The sequence below is a fragment of the Notothenia rossii genome, assembly GCF_949606895.1.
Source record: "Notothenia rossii genome assembly, chromosome: 7".
NCBI classification, from domain to species: Eukaryota; Metazoa; Chordata; class Actinopteri; order Perciformes; family Nototheniidae; genus Notothenia; species Notothenia rossii.
Window position 1 is genome coordinate 29,973,857 of NC_136905.1, and position 17,097 is coordinate 29,990,953.

General features: G+C 38.9%; 1 protein-coding gene across 6 annotated transcripts in view; it reads right to left on the bottom strand.

Annotated features, from left to right (window-relative positions):
* plecb (plectin b) overlaps positions 1-17,097 on the bottom strand; it is a 156,623-nt gene that overhangs the window by 102,680 nt on the left and 36,846 nt on the right. For 2 of the 6 annotated variants that reach the window (XM_079694621.1, XM_079694620.1), the window contains exon 1: positions 2,889-2,949. The exons of the other annotated variants lie outside the window; for them this stretch is intronic. In XM_079694621.1, coding sequence (XP_079550747.1) covers positions 2,889-2,934 — 46 coding nt within the window. In that variant the 5' untranslated portion in view covers positions 2,935-2,949. Of the gene's footprint in view, positions 1-2,888; positions 2,950-17,097 lie in introns of those variants that run through there. 6 annotated transcript variants of the gene reach the window in all.

The window sequence follows — 17,097 nt, forward strand, 5'->3', positions numbered from 1 at the left end:
AGCATGCTAAGTCAAGCTTCATCACATATGCTAGCAAAAACTGAGACGTTAGAGATGAGCAATATGACCGTAATAACCCTGCAGCGATATGACTGTGTCCACCAGTTACAATTCTGCAAACCATTTATATCCTGGTAGCTTTTCTCGCAAATGGTTATCCAACGATCGAATATTTAAAATAAATCAAATATACTGTTGGCGTGTATACAATTATATTCACCGTGATTGGCCATATGACACACCTAAAGAGCAGATTTTCTATAGTTGTAAAATATGTATGATTTAACTAAACAGCAGTTATTTAATGTTTTGCAGTAAAATCAATTTTAGCCACCTTAAAAAAATGATATCAGTTTAAATGCTTTATATTTAGAATATTTACACCTCTGTACCTTGCTGTCAGAGACCTTTTACAATGGCATAAAAGCCTTTATCTATTTCTATTTCTTTAAAACCAATCGATTTCATTGAGAAAAAAAAGTGATTTTACTGTGCAGAACACCGAGTTGTTTGACTTTGGTCATTCCAAACTAACAAAAGTCGCACAATAGCACATAGTAAAAAGACTGTAAGAGGATAACTACCTCACAACCCTGTTTTATCGTCCAACTACCCTCTGGTGTAATCACATCTATGGAGTGCATTTTATCAACAATACTTGCAAGATCAGACCCGTCAGAACCAAGAAAGATGAAAACAGAAAGGCTGTGTTTTTTGTCTCCTATACTTAAACCAGCTGCTGAACATAATTTATCCCTAGCATTGTTACAGGATGACAGTAGCAGTACAGTAGCTGTCTGCGGATATCCGTCATGATGAGAAACATGGAGAGGCCACAGGGATTTTATAAGTCTGCAGATCTCTCTTCGGGGAGTGCAACCGAGACTGAAATTGATCCTTGGATGAGACACAGAGAGGCAGAGAGAGACTGCCGGAGAGAACACATTAATCCTACACACTGTACATCTGACAACTTCCTGGAATCATACCCTCCTTCTGTGCATTATTTAATGATACTGTTCATGATGTATGAGCTTTAAACACAGAGCTGCTTTCCAAATAAGCTCCTTGTCCAACCTTTGCACAGTAGTGAGATCTAATAAATAGTTTCCCATTAGCCTAGATGTGTGAGGACTCACACACAACGTCTAAGGAAGTGTCAGACTGTGACACGGCTGTAATAACATCAAGATGTATTACGGGACACTTATAAGACCTTAGAAGCTTGCTTAATAAAATGGTATTCTTCTAGGGGTAATTAATTATGCATAATGGAATTCAATATCAAAATCCTATTGAGAACACATCCTGGTTCAAATAAAACAAGTGATTGGGTGGCAGCTGGGGTCTATGTGTTAAGACAGCATTCATTTATCATCAGGAAATCAATAGGACTCCTTCTGTCCTCCACCATTAGTTTACCCTGACAGCCAGCACTCTCACTCCAGCTCTAAGGGCTGGGGAGTGGCATCATATCATCAGATCACATTACATAGCTTTGGATCCAATCTGCACTTATTTTGGAAGTCTTTTTATTGGATTTGTTACACTCATTTTGGGCTTATTTCATAATCCTATTGATAGTTGGTTGCATCTTCTGAACATAACACATTTGCCCTTAGTGCACAACATTTGCCCTTAGTGCACAACATTGAAATAGCCATGTGAAAATTGCCTCTCTTCCTGATTAATTTATATTCTTTTACATATGTGTTTCATCATTATTATTTTATGATTATTATTATTAGTAGTAGTAGTAGTAGTAGTAGTATTCATTATATTTTACTGCTGTTGTTACCCATTTACCTTAACAGAATTAGACATTTAAACTAAAACAATCTTGGATCTTGCAGGTCCTAAAATGTTAGAGAAATAAATGTATAAAAATACATAGCCTAAACTTAGGTTCTACTCTTTATTTTGGCTTTTATGTTATGTTTTCATGAAGAAAATGCAAATGAATACCCTATATAGCCATACAGTATAATACAATTTATAATGCTTTGCCCTGTGTCTGCCAATGCCTGCTTGTGCACTCTGCTCATGTATCCACTACTTGTTGCAATAGGCTTATCAGCTAATACAACATAATAGTTCCACCTCTGACACTTTATTAAGCCTTGCCTTCATTATCAACCCTATGTTATCTGTGTGGTCATCATGTTCCTGATCATCCCTGGCATCAGTGTAACAAATCAACATCCCTTCACAGTGTTGGTTAGTGATAAAAAAATTTTAGCATTCCACTGTTAGACAGAGAATGGAGCAAGACCGGTGCATTACTTGTTCTTAGAGGTAAAATTTGACAGGTCACATGTTAAAAAAAGACGTAACCATGGAAACATGCAGAGTGATGAAGCATGGAATGGTGAACAAAATACTATATCTTGCATTTTTACAGACATGCTAGCATAGACATACAGATGAGTAATAGCATGGCTTCCCATTCATTAACTTCACTGCTAATTGTAGGTGAGGCGAGACAATGCTTACATTTGCATGGTTGGCTTTGCATGGCAAATGTGAGTGTACGTCATTCAAACATCAGTCTGTCTTCGGAACTTCATTTTGTGTCAACAGCACAAATGTAGTCAACATTAACTAAACACACCATCTAACGCAGGCAACAAAAGCCCATTCTCTTTTATATCTTCACCTAAATTCTGTTTTTCTGCTTAAAAGAAAAGGGATTGTAAAAGCTGTCTGAGCTGGGGGGATATTCTGGGCTTCCGCCGCTTTTCAAACAATGCCTGTGTCGGACACTCCTCCCTGTCTGCTTCCCTATAGAGAACCAATAAAATGTTCCTTTCATTCTCAGCAGTTAAGCCTGTTCATATCAGTAGATCCCACAGCTAAATGTTTCAGTCTGATGCAGAAAATGTAAATACCTTTGAGAGAAGTGATCTCATTTTGGATAGACCTGTGGGTGGTCATTGTCACTTCTTTCTGGCCTCCTTGTGAAGAATGGTGACAGGTAATGTTGATGTTGAAGCTTCAAAAAGTATTGCCTCCTTCCTTTCCAGCTGAAGAATGGACGCCTTGTCTAAGTAGATTCCTGTGTCTCAAGTGTACTGCCAAGTATTTTCTGTCTCTTTATGGTCACTTTTCTCCTGTGCTGACCGGGGCTCTGCTCTGTTTTGGTTCCTGTGATACACCATGCGCACACACACACAAACATTGTGTGTGTGTGCAGACATCAGCACAGTGCAAAGCTCCTCCCTCTGCCCCTCCTACCCTTCCTACACCTCCTCTTTCACCTAAAACTGGCTTTTCAGTCCAATACTGCAAAACAAACACAGCCGCTCACTGGACACAAACCAGCCAATCATGAAATACAGTGGATTTCCTATTAAACTCCATAACAGGATGGCATTAGAATAAGAATTGGGCTTATTGCTAAGTAGGTTTTCCTGTTCAAAGAAAGTGTGTACTGCCGCATAACATACTGAAAACACATAAGGTAAAATTAAATTCAAAAGAAAAGAAAGAACAAAAATTAGGATGGAAAGAAAACAATAAAAATACTACAAAATATGTACAATATCTTAAAGTGAAAGCTGCATAAAAAAGGGGAAAAACACTATTAAATATATGATTGAAACTGAAAGCCTTAAAATAACATTAAAATAAAAATATGGAAAAAAGATTTGAATAATATAAAAAAGAAATCTGATAAATGTGCAAAATTGTCCGATGAATGTGCAACGGTTCACATTATGAAGTATCAAGGTTGATAAAAAGTTATTCTCAAACAAAACAGCAAAAGATATAGAAAAAACAACAGTGCTGGTTTGTGTGAGTGTGTGTGTGTATATATATATATATATATATATATATATATATATATATATATATATATATATGTGTGTGTGTGTGTGTGTGTGTGTGTGTGTGTGTGTGTGTGTGTTTTGTGTAGTGCCACACCCAGATCCTTGCAGTAATACCCAGAATGAGCCTGCTGCTTACAAAAACCATCCATGAACATCAAACATATAAGATGTAACCAATGTACCAAGTTACGCATCAGTTACTGACATACAGTAAGATACACCATCATATTTCATATAGTTTTGTTATGTCTCATTTTGGCTATGGTTTTCTTGCTATATAGTGGAATGTATTGTATATCCTTAACACTGTTCTGTTCTGAGTTCTATATACTGATGTTTTTTTTTACTGTACACTGTTTGTAAATAATAGTAAATGATAGAACATAACTGGAAAAAAGTAGAAGCTGATTCAATATAAATGCTAACTTTCACCGGAATTTCTGACATGCTTGTTCAATAATAAATAATAAATAATAAATGAAAGCGATACTGTGATAAATTCCTGGACTACAGGACAGGACATAATAAATGGTAGTCCGTTTTGATATCTGCAGGTATGCTAAAAATGTAGAGAGGAATGTTCTGAATGGCCACATGCTCCATGCTTCTGATGTTGGTGCATTCATGAGCTTAGAGACGTATTCACTTTTATTTTATTTTTTACATCAACTCTGCATAACATGTCCACTTTGCAGACTCTATGATTGTTTCTTCCATCATGAAACATTTTCCTATTAAGGAAACTCAATAACATGATTATTCCCATAATTCATATGGTCTATATGAATCAAGCACAAAGCAAATGTTTTGGGACGAAAACAAAAGGGAGAAGTAATGCTTCTAAAGTACGTAAATCTGATCCGCTTTTCGAAATGTACTGGGGTTTTCCTTGTCCACGCTAACCCCCTTCTACTCAAGTTTATGAAAACTAAGCTAGTAGTTTTTCCTTCTTCTTACATAAAGGAAAAACAAAAATAAATGTGACTTCCTTTGCGGAGGAAAAAAGCTGTTCATATCACGCCATAACTCCTTGGAGTAGTCCATCAATTGATTGTGTTCAACAAGAAAATAAAAAATCTTGTTAAATGAGGATCATTTCGATCTGAAGCTTGATGGAGAAATCAAAGAAAATCTACTGAGGTTCAAGGACTCCTAATATGATACACTGAAAGCATTGATTATTTCCTCAAATCTGCTGAAAAGCTTTTGATGTGAATGGAGTTCCAATGAGAGAAAGACTTGGCTCTGTCAACAAACAATCCTTGCTTTGTATCCAAAGTACGTCCTAATAAGTATCTCTGTTAATATTAACATTAAAAGGTCACCTATTGTGCAAAATCCACTTTTTCCTGTCTTTTTCTACATAAACATGTAATGATGTATGAAAATTCTTTTTAACCAAATATCTCTCAGAGGACATTGGGGGTGGCTCCTTATTTTCATCTAAAGTAACAGAATCAGCACTTTTGAAACAGGGCTGAAACAGAGGAGATTATGGGATGCTGCAATGATCTGTTTGGTATTTCAGCCAATCAGAGACATGTTTTCTATATATCTGAGACTCATAATAAAGTCATGAAAAACGGTATAATTGGGGACCTTTAACCAATGATCATCACCAATGAAGCCCTGCATTCAAAGCTACAGGATATTAATCAGAATGTTCTAGATCAAAATCAACCCATCCTATAATAACGGGTGAGTCTCAGCCTAAACAGCAGGTAGCCTGGATGCAGAACTATTACATCAGGCTGGAAAAGAAAAGGCCCCTTGTACATAATAAAGGACGTCTGGAGGAAATGACGGACACATCTTTGGCAGCAGGGATAATTAAAGTCTAGCTGTTCTGGACAGTCAAGGAGAATTCCATTGAGTGTGCAAGCTTGAGGCAGCAGAGTACTTCTTGAGGAGTTGTTATGTAACAGTCTACAGACAATTCTTATACAACAGAATGGCGCACACACACACACACACACAGCACAAGCATGCAGACAAACGGATGGACACGCTGTGTATCTATCTAGATTAGAGGTTATCACATTTTTTAAAATCTTGTTGGCGACTACAGCTTCAAATTCTACACACCTCCATCATCAAATGGAGGGCTGTGGATAGTCCTATACTTGTTTATGGTCTACAGAGGTCACCACTAGGTGGCAATATTCTTTTGACTATTTAAACACAAAAATGTATCCAACACATGTTTTATGTAAACTAAGGTGAACATTTATTCAAAAATATAAATATAAAATTGAAAAGTGACTAATGAAAACTACAACGGTAGTCAAAATCCTTACAACTCGTATTGATGATATAAACTAAATGAAAATATTAACTAATTTATGGAAATATGAGCACTTTTTTTCAATGCTATCTTCTAAATGTGACCAGTTCTCGGACTGAAGGCGCAACAGATTTAGATAATACATTTATTCACAATGCCACTGGAAATCAAATAAAAACTCCAAAAGTGAATTAAAGAAAGATTCTGCCAAATGACACTGCATAGAATACAATATAATGAAAGCACAGCAGGTATTTTTGATATTGTTAATCAGTAAACAAGTATGTAGATCTTATATTGAAAAGCTGCTAGGCTTAGCTACTGAGTGTGCTTGAGTCAGAATTACAATTTCGACAAATATTACCTGAAAAGAGGAAGTGACTCTCTTATCAAATCAGGAAACATGAGTTTGTGTGTTTCATTTGCCGACATGATTGTGGTTATTTGTTTAGTAATTGAGTGATTCTGCCATGCCGTGGCAGACTTTCCAATAACATTAATTAATTGCCCGCAGCTGGATATTAAATTAGAGATAATAACTCTAACGACAGGTGTAAATTCCTCATCTAGAGGCAATAAAGGAAATCTAATAGGGTGATGCAATAAAAACAACTGAGTAAGCTGTGTGTGATCTGGAGCCAGAAGGAAGTCTGGTTACAGAAAATCTTCATATCTTCAAATTACCACATTTTGTATGTGTAATACATACTACTTAAAGAGACTTGTCTATTTCTCTAAAGGAATCCTTAGTTTCAAATAACACAAAGCCAACTGATTTTTATTGATTAAATATTGTTTATTATATAACATGTTGTCATTAAATGCGTAATTCACTTTTACGCTGTGCTTGACATTTTGATTGTGCCGACACTGTCCTATGTCATCCTTTCCAAATGTTTCACAGAGATGTAAGCGACTGGCCTGCATGTGCTCACATAGTGACATACTGTAACAAACAAAGAGTACAATGTCAAACACTAACTCCTCCGCCTGCTCAAGGTTACAGGCATGAATCTTTCAGCCACTAGCGGCGTTTGGAGACTGGGTTTTGTGAGGAATGACAGTTATGGGGAGCGGGAGCTTTTGTCATGCTAGCCCGGGCTGAGCCGCAGCTATTTGCTTCCGGTCCATTTGTAAGTCCAGGGCAGACTTATAGCAGGAAGCTGCCAATCCATACAGGAGTTTATGGGCAGCCTGTAAATTTCTGAGGTTTATTTGTTAACGCCTGCTTTGGGAATCTTCTCTTAACGGTTTACTTAGTCAAAGCTGGAGCACTGCAGCTACAGTAGGTTACTAGAATCCTGCCTGTCCTTCATTTTACTACCTTTTGCAGAATTGCCAGAAAAACAGAGCCAAAATGTGTGGAGATCTTGACTTTATGTTCTATATTTACCAAAGATATATAACACTTAGAGGCAAAAAAGGCAGTTATACCACAGCCTGTTATCATGTGACTGAAGGTACCCACTGGAGTTTTGACCAATAGCAGAACTAAAGAGCAATGTTTATTAGAGTGGCCATCTTTGTTAGTATCTCTTACACACACACGCACACATGCATACCCGTAACATGATATATTGTCCTGCCAATGGTTTCACACTAATCCACTGATCAACAGTCGGTGGCGGTAAGGTGCCAAGAAATGCATCACGGCAACGAAGGCAATTAAGAATAGGACTCTAATTATTTTAAGAAACGGCATATGTATTTGTCTGAGCATGGTGCAAAATGCGAGAGCGTGTAAAACCTGATGTGAGCACTTGCAGAAAAAAAATCTGAGCTTGTGTGCATACATTTACACTTGTATAAAATATCCACGTAACTGTCAACCAAATGTACACTTGTATAAAATATCCACGTAACTGTGCACCAAATTTGAAGTCACAGAAGAAAAAAAAAAGTTTTGTAGCTTGTAGAAAAAAAATGAACTTAGTGATGAAATGTAGATCAGCTGTAGATGTGGGGGGAGGGAGGGGGGTTGGAGCGAAGGGGCGGAGCTATCAGAACGACGAGGCTTGACTGCGGGGCTAACGGTTGTGTCGCTACCATTCCGCTGACATGGCGCGTCAATCAACGGTAAGTTTTGCCCATTACTTGCCCAGTATTACTTTGAATATTATTATTGTGATTGAGGATTAAATCCGCTTTGAAGACCACCGTTTTATATCGTGCAGTTTAGCGGCAAAATAACATCAGTTAGCCAGCTAACGCTAGCTTTGTTGAGTTTATGCTAGCTAAACAAGTAGTGGTTGTAGTCTACAGCAGTAATTAATATATTTTATTACATGGCTTAGTTGAATACTCGATTCTGATTGGTCAATTCAGAACACGTGACACGTTGTTAATACCGAACAGACAGACCGCTGTCAAGCACTTATTGACCGTTGTTAAGGACGCTCACATCTGCACAAACAAGTCCGTTCGATTTAACTGTATACAGTTTGGCCGAAAAGCAAACTGCATGCGTTTGCTTTTCTAACTGACAAGACAAGAGCGACAAGAAAACAGCGGACAGGTAACGGGCAGAAATCCTCCTTTTTACGGAACGGTCCAGACATAGACATCAAACAGCGAAACATATTCAGTTGCCAGTTACTTTGGCATTAGGGCAGGGATATCTAGATACTTTCCAAGGTTTGACATAATGAATTGTGCTACTTTTAAAGCAAGCAGCGATGTTTTCAAATCTGTAATCAAAGAGCTCCTCAAAAACGTTATCGAAGCAGTTGCTGCCGTTGCTACGTTAGTTCAAACAGTAACAACGGACTATTTTTCTTAGCGGATGCACCGACAGGCTCCTGATCAGCCTGTCGGTGTTCTTTTCCCCATAATGACCGCGTCGCAGCACATTATCCCTTACTTAATTACTGCTGTAGACTACAACCACTACTTGTTTAGCTAGCATAAACTCAACAAAGCTAGCGTTAGCTGGCTAACTGACGTTATTTTGCCGCTAAACTGCACGATATAAAACGGTGGTCTTCAAAGCGGATTTAATCCTCAATCACAATAATAATATTCAAAGTAATACTGGGCAAGTAATGGGCAAAACTTACAGTTGATTGACGCGCCAAGTCAGCGGACTGGTAGCCCCGCAGTCAAGCCTCGTCGTTCTGATAGCTCCGCCCCTTCGCTCTAACCCCCCTCCCTCCCCCCACATCTACAGCTGATCGAATAAAACTCGTATTTTAGGACCACACACACAACATGGAGCATGAGAATCTTGATGTTCATTTCTCACCAACAGCTTGCTCCGTTTTCAAATCAGTCATTAGATTGCAGCCTTGTGGCGGTGTAATAAAAATCAAATTGGTGATGACTAGTCACAGAGCAAACACCTGGAAGCCACTAATTTAATAGTTTTAATTGATCATTACCAAATACAACATCAAACCCTAGCACATAAAGTAGTAGGTTATGTTGTTCATTGTTCGGGTAAAATAAGTACGTCTTGTAAATGTAGATAGAGAATTTGTTTAATTATTTCTCGTTGGCAAATCTTGTACTTTTCCTTCCAAATTGGCAGTTTGCTTATATTTGCTACCTGGAACCAATGCAAAAAGATACAAACTGGTTTAAATGGGTTTGAAACATTTCCAATGATTCCAGTTAACCATTTATTTAGTTGTAAGGTACTATTGTTCCCCTCAAAGCTACTAGTTCACTGACTAGTGTTTCATATTCCTGCTGGCTCATGAACCCCGTGCTCCGCCTACATCAGACTGGTAGCCCTGCTGCTGACATCCAGACAAAACATTCCATCCGTCTGAGGTCATCCAGCCACTCAAATCTCCGTTCCAATGTTTACCGGCTTACAGCCCTGTGCAGCAGTCAGCAGGAGACCGGCTTCCGTGCCGAGGGAGAAAGTCTCTGTGAGCCTGTGATAGAATAATTAAGCCAAAGGATTGAATGCATCAGATCACAGCCTGTCAATCAGGGACGTGGTTTACTGTTAGGGGAAAGTACAGCCAAGTTATTGTTTCTGCTAGAATTGAATGTACTATAAAATATCTCAAAGTTTATTGAATGATGAATTTTCTGTCCAATTTGAACACTTCCATGTGTTGTACGTGTATACTAAGGGCGATAAAGAGGTGTCTGTATTGACAGGAAAACATGCAGCTGTTAAAACCTCGAAAGTATTTTCCTACCATGCTGATACACTGAAAACTGATGAGGAATTCTGGGAATTGAGAGGGAGGGTAAACAATGCATGGAGCAAATGACCGCAGCAGGTTTCCGCCCATGCCCCACCTTTTAAGACCTAAGATCTTGTTCCATGGGGGCCTTCAAGTTGTGTGAGGTCCCTCCCTAAAAGAAGAGCCTCCTCTGATGGATGAATCACAACAGAGAGGCGGACACTGGAAGCTTCTGCTCTAAGTCACGTACTATTTGCAGAAGGGAGAGAAGGAGGTTGTGATTTAGAGTATTTTGCAGTGGATAGGGAGCAAGCTAGGGTCCCAAAGGTCCCCCACCCACACTCTGACTCATGGGCTATAAATCAGAATCAGTTGGTTGGAGCTGAACCAAGACGAACACAAGGCAGATGCTGTCATTTCATCTTTATTTAGCAACTGAGAGAATCCACATTTGGATTAAAAGATGACACAAAAATCCCCTGAATTTCCCCTGGCAAGAAACAGAACATGATAATCATCTAATTCAGCTATCGTTTAAGCATTCCATTTCCTGGAAAACATCTCAAAACTTTATATCCTCTAGGGTTTTCCTTAAAAGTCCATTCCTCTGCTTCTTTGATTGTCAGGTCTGTTGTCATGAGGATAATGAACCACTAGGGGCTGTGCTTACCCTTTAAAGACCAAATAAGCTCAACCGGCATGAGGAGAAGTAGCAAACAAAATATTATAATATTTTCTGTTCTTAAAGAACTGAGATTGGAAAAGATCATGTACGAAAATGCTTCCTTACCCTAAAAAAAGCCAAAGGCAGGAGTAGGGGTAGTACACATACAAAGGGAAATCCATCAACTATGGATAGTACACTTAGTAATATGCATATTTAATAAAAGGAACACACTTCCTTTAATCATATACTCTCTAAACCCGCTGTGCTTCTGCAGGGAGAGGCAGAACCCCCCAGGGACCTGAGAGCTGGATGCTGACATGAAGCTGGAAACACTGTCTTTGCCAAGCAAGGCCTCCTGAGGGCCTTAAGGGAAAGTACATGGAGCTGGCAGTGTGTGTGTGTGTGTATGCGTGTATGCATGCATGCGTGCGTGCGTGTGTGTGTTAAACAAACCCAACAGTTGGTTGGAAAGCATGACACTGCTGTTGTGTGCTCTTATTACCATTCATATCAGTCAGATGTTACCGGTGGTGAACGCCACTGTTGCTTAGTTTACTGTTGTAGGCTCAGCAGGGACAATTAACTTAGAGGCAGAGATCTTTACTTGTCATTCTGTTGCTGGGAAGGAAAAACCAAATTAGGGGAAATAATTACATCTTTTGTAGAATTGAAAGTCAATCAAATGATGGATAAAGGCAACTTTTTTCCCAATTTTATCAAACATTTTATTAAATAAAATACTTTTAATTAAAGCAAAAATGTGTAGCTACATTGGTAAAGTAATATGTTAGTTGGACCAAAGTGCGCACCTGACTTGTCTTATCTATTATCTGCCAACTGTTTTCTTGAGTAATTGCTTTGTTTGGTCTATAGAAGGTCAGAAAATGTTGAAACAATTGCCTAAGTTGGGTTTTCAAATGTAGTTTTGTCTGACTAAAACTTCAAAACTCATTCAGTTGAAAGCTGCAACAATTAAATATATTAACAACTGAAAGATCATTATGCAACTATATTCATTATCAATTAATTGTTTCAAGAGATGTTCAAGCTAAGATAACATTCATTGTTTTTATGCCATGGTTATGTCGGCTTCACATTTGTGAAGAGTTGCATGCTTTGATTGAAAGTTAAATTATTATAAACATTGAGAAAGGCATGTCTCACTCCTGTTTGGAATTGTATTGACCAAATAATAAAGTTATTTTCAAGAAATTGGTTGATCGTTTTTGAAAAAGTTCTAGTTTCATATACAACAACTCGTACCTACTACCTACTACCATAAAGGAAAAGAAAACCTAAATATATTTTCTTTTGAGAAGTTGGAACCATTCAATTGTTGCTTGAAAAATACATGAATGATAAATGGCGGATTCAAATGTTTAACAGTATGGGTTTGGAAGCCAAACATAAGGCACCTTTAAGAAGTCAAGGGGCCCACAGTGAGAACAGGCCTCCCATCTCACCTTACACAATTCCCTCTAGCTAAACACACTGTTGCTGAGTGTGAAGTCTACCACAAACCTGATCACCGCTAAATCATTCATCTTCCTTCATGCTCTGCTTTTTCTTCCTCTTAATGTCTCTTTGGAATCTCTTACTGCTTAGTTTCATTTCAGCTCGTTCTCCCGACTCCCTGTCTTCCTTCTCTCCCACACTCTCTGAGTGCTTCATCATCTTTTTATGTCTCTGCTATGCATGACGGGGAGTTTCTGTTGGAGGCGCCCCCCTGGCTACTGCTCAGCATGCTCTGCTCCCATGGAGGGTCGGACTCTGACAGAGTTAAATTGATTCTTCCAGAGGCAAGCTTTCCCAGAATGGACACTGATGTGTCTCTCTAAAAGAGCAGTGCTCAATACAAAAATCACCCAGTACCAAGTGGTACCAAAACCTCTCTAGTCAAAGATACCTGCATTCAATCATTTCTGTACCCCTATTTGTATGAGTTTGTCTAAAACAATCTGCAAGCATTCTTCAAAATTAAGGCAACATGTGATTGGCCCACTACCTTAGCAGCAACAACACAAAGTGAACTGTAGTAAAACATGGACCACGCTCGAACAGAATACAACCATTCACACGTTAGGTTCAGGTTAGCAGGATACAGTACAAAAAACAGATATTAAATGAAGAACTCTATAGGTTTATTTATTTCTTTAAATTCAGGGGAATTGGTAATGACAGGTAACATACTTTGTATAATGATAATAATATTTGTAACTATTATTATTTGGAGGCCCCTTTCACGAAACTCAGGGACTACGTACAATTCAATAAATACTCTAAAAGGTCAAAAAGAGCAAAATATGATAATAACACAAATAGGGCAAATAAAGTAGACAAAAATGACAGGGAAAAGAAAATGACATTGGAGGGAAAGAGATAATGGTGATCGCTAAAGAGAGAAGGCTAATTTGAATTTAGTGATGGTGTCAGACTGTGTTATGTGTGGTGGGAGGGATTTCCAGAGTCTGGGAGCATTGCAACAAAAAAAACGGGTACCCATGCTGACGAGGTGTAAGGTGGGGACTGTTGGCAGACCAGTTCAACACTGGGCACTGAATACATTTACGATATCTTTTAAAATCACTATAGTACAATCCAGCAGAACTTTCTGTAACTTAACCTAGACTCACAGCTAGAGGAAAAGCACTTTCACCTGTCTCTTGTCTTAAGATTTAGCAGGGCTGTCCCTTTTTATTCATATATTTAAACTACTGTTCAAACACATTAAATGTGCTTTTTAATCAACTTTTCAAAGTAGAAGTTATCAGTATACATTATTTGTATTTTAAGCTTTTTTGTCCACATGTAAACTCCAGAATATTGCAAATCTCTATCTCCCTATGGAAATTATTGTAGTAGTTGTCAAGGGTTGCAATACTGGCCTTGGTTCAACTTTTAGTCAAGCATACACTCAACTGAGAAAGTAGATGTACTGTCATATCATATTCATGACCATCACTCCTGGCCTTCAGTTTCAAATTCATGGAATGAATGTTGAGCTTTAAAGATGAATGATGTATAAGGGAGGTCATGGCATTCCACCCGCCCTCCTTTAAGCTTTCACGGTTCTGCTACACATCAAGATCGTATGTAATGCCTTAACTGTGATAACAGCTGTAATAACTTAGTGAGAGAAAGGTAAAATATTACACACTGGTTTCATTCCTTGCAAATGCCCCTTTCGAACACAACACTGACCAAATGAAAGGTTGCTGGAGGGCAGCCATGCTTTATTTCCCAACACAACAGAGTTTCAATTGTGTCAAAGTGCAGCTACAGCACTACAGGAAGACCAGAATTAGCAGTGATTTGAACTTTGAGATAAGAAAACAAACAGTCAATTTTGTTTTCCAGGGTTGTCGTTTGACCTGTGGTTGGAGCGGGAACCGGCACACCCCTCAGAGTCCCAGCGGTCAACGAACACACGAACGAACATGAGGCTCTGTTTACTTTGATCATCTCAGAGGCTGCTTCTATCTACGAAAAAAATCAAGCCTTTTATGTAACGCCAAGCAAAACCTCTTTTTGGTGAAGCCAACCCAACCATTTAGGGTAGTTTTTAAACTAACCCTGTCTTCTGACAAAGCTGAAGAGAATAAATCCGTCGGAAGGTATTTGGGAGCCGCTAACAAGCTTTACTCCTCCGTCTTTGGTATCTCAGACAGAAAGAGATTAAGAGATCTGATATGTATGTAATAGAATGTACCAAGTTCGTGTGTGTGTGTGTGTGTGTGTGTGTGTGTGTGTGTGTGTGTGTGTGTGTGTGTGTGTGTGTGTGTGTGTGTGTGTGTGTGTGTGTGTGTGTGTGTGTGTGTGTGTGTGTGTGTGTGTGTGTGTACACACGTGGGGAACATTCTCCCAGTTGTCAGCTGTGTGGGTGACCTGTTGTGACATTCCCGGCCTGTGTGGTGACTGTCACACCGGCTCCAGTTGCCCTGAATACCAATGACCAGCAATAAACTCGTTGCCATGTCAGTGTCAGGAAACGGCACCGCTGCCTAAGAAATAGGCTGACACTCATATCATTACCTGGTAATACAGGTAACCATGCATCCGATCATTTGCCAAGGGGTGTTTCCATTATTACTCACTTTGAATGAAATAACCCTTAAGTCTATTTGTGTCCCATTGGCAACACAACTGAAATATTTCCACTTGCTCTGGCTTCCAGAATCTGGACAGTATTCAATGTGAATAAAATTACTCCAGCTATCAAAAAGTTCTTGTCCTCCTTAACAAAGTGCTCCTTCACGGTGGACACAGAGATTTCTATTAATTTCAGTCCCAGTGGAACAGATGGTACTTCAATTACCGTAAGTCTGTCAGCTTTCACAGAAATATGTCCCCATTAGCTGCTTTCTTTCAAACTGTCAATGACAATGCGTTGGTGTCTACAGCGGGGAGGCAATTTAAGGTCTTTCTGTTTTAAAATTCTGTCACAATTTCCTAAATAATGACATGGATTAGAAATAGATTTAAGTTTTCTCTTGAATAAAGAAAATGTTGGTAAATCAGCTTTTGTGTCGGTTCAACTACGCCTTTACAATCCCCATTTCAAGAATTCTACAGGGACAATCCCATGAAAAAAGGCCAAACACCTGTCACTGTGTGGCGAACATAGCACCTGCAGTGACTAGGTTCAATACATTCCAATATTTAAATTTAGAATTAAGGATTAAGGATTGTTTTAGATCTTGACAAGACCATCAAAAAAATACGTTTTAAGATTCACCGAACTGTATTTATCGCTTGGGAAATTGTTGTAACAGCAGTTCCTGTACAAAGTATGGGTACAAATAACCCATAAAATAATCAAGAAGGTGCGAAAACCAAATGTAAACAATGTCAGATATGAAGACAGACACTTCAGCCCAGTTTGAGAGGTAATTTGAGAGGGGAGGGTTGGGACATGAGGGGGAGGGAATGTTCTCTAAGCTTTGGAGGTTATGACTCCCTAGCTTTTTGAAAGACGTATGCATCTACAGCGTGTGGCACCAATGGCAGTGTTTCGCATACATTGATTTATTTTTGATTATTTTTAAAACTATATATTTTTATTTTGGTGGTCTAATGCAGTAGTTCTCAAATGGGGGTACGCGGATCCCTAGGGGTACGTTGGAGTACTGCAGGAAGTCATTTATGTTAATGAAAAAAAGAAAAAAAAGTTGGAGCAGTGTGGGTTTTATATTAACAGAGTTACACATTTCAAAACGTGAAGTGTAATAACTGCAGTGGCCTTCCTGTCACTGAAAATAACAAATATCCTCAGTGAAGCACAAGCCCATGTTTCTCACTAAATTGTAAGTACAACTTATTAAAAAGATCAGTTCAATGCAACTAATGTCATCTTAGTGTTATCGCATGATATTAAAATTGGTTTGCCATGAATTTAGTGATGGATTGTAAACATTTGAAATGTAGCATTTAAAGGCCCAGTGAAGTGTGCACCTGTGCATGATCTGTTATGCTAATACGTATAGTAATGACCAAAATTGTCCATTGGAACCCATATCAAAAGATGTTGGAATAGCAACAAATTTGACGAGTTTTGAATTTTCCGGGGAAATCTGCAGTCGACCTTCGCCTTCGTGGGCGTGGCTTGCGATCTACTGCGTGACGTCACGAGATGGACGCCGCCGCACTGTTTACATTCACCACCGTTCGTTTTTTCTCTTTTTCAAAGTCGAATTTCTCAACGTTTTTGAGCTAGTATTTTCCTGGAAAGTGTGTCGGAGTCGACTGGAAGTGATTGCCAATCGAGAAAACCTGACAATGGAGGCGACAGTGAAGAAAGAGGGATGAAAAACCCAGGGGAAACGATGCATTGCCGCTGGCTGTAGTAATGTCAAGTCTGCCGAAGTGGCGATGTTTCTGTTCCCAAAAGATGAAGGTGAGCCTGGCTGGTGTCATTGTTTCGTAGATTATTTGATTGATCATGATAAATAAAGGCCACTGGTCGATTCGAGAGAGAGAGAGAAAGAGAGACTGACAGAGTTACAGGGTTGTTGTTAGCATCTGGTGCTAGCTCGGAGCTACACACAGGGGAAAAGATGCATTGCCGCTGGCTGTAGTAATGTCAAGTCTGCCGAAGTGGCGATGTTTCTGTTCCCAAAAGATGAAGGTGAGCCTGGCTGGTGTCATTGTTTCGTAGATTATTTGATTGATCATGATAAA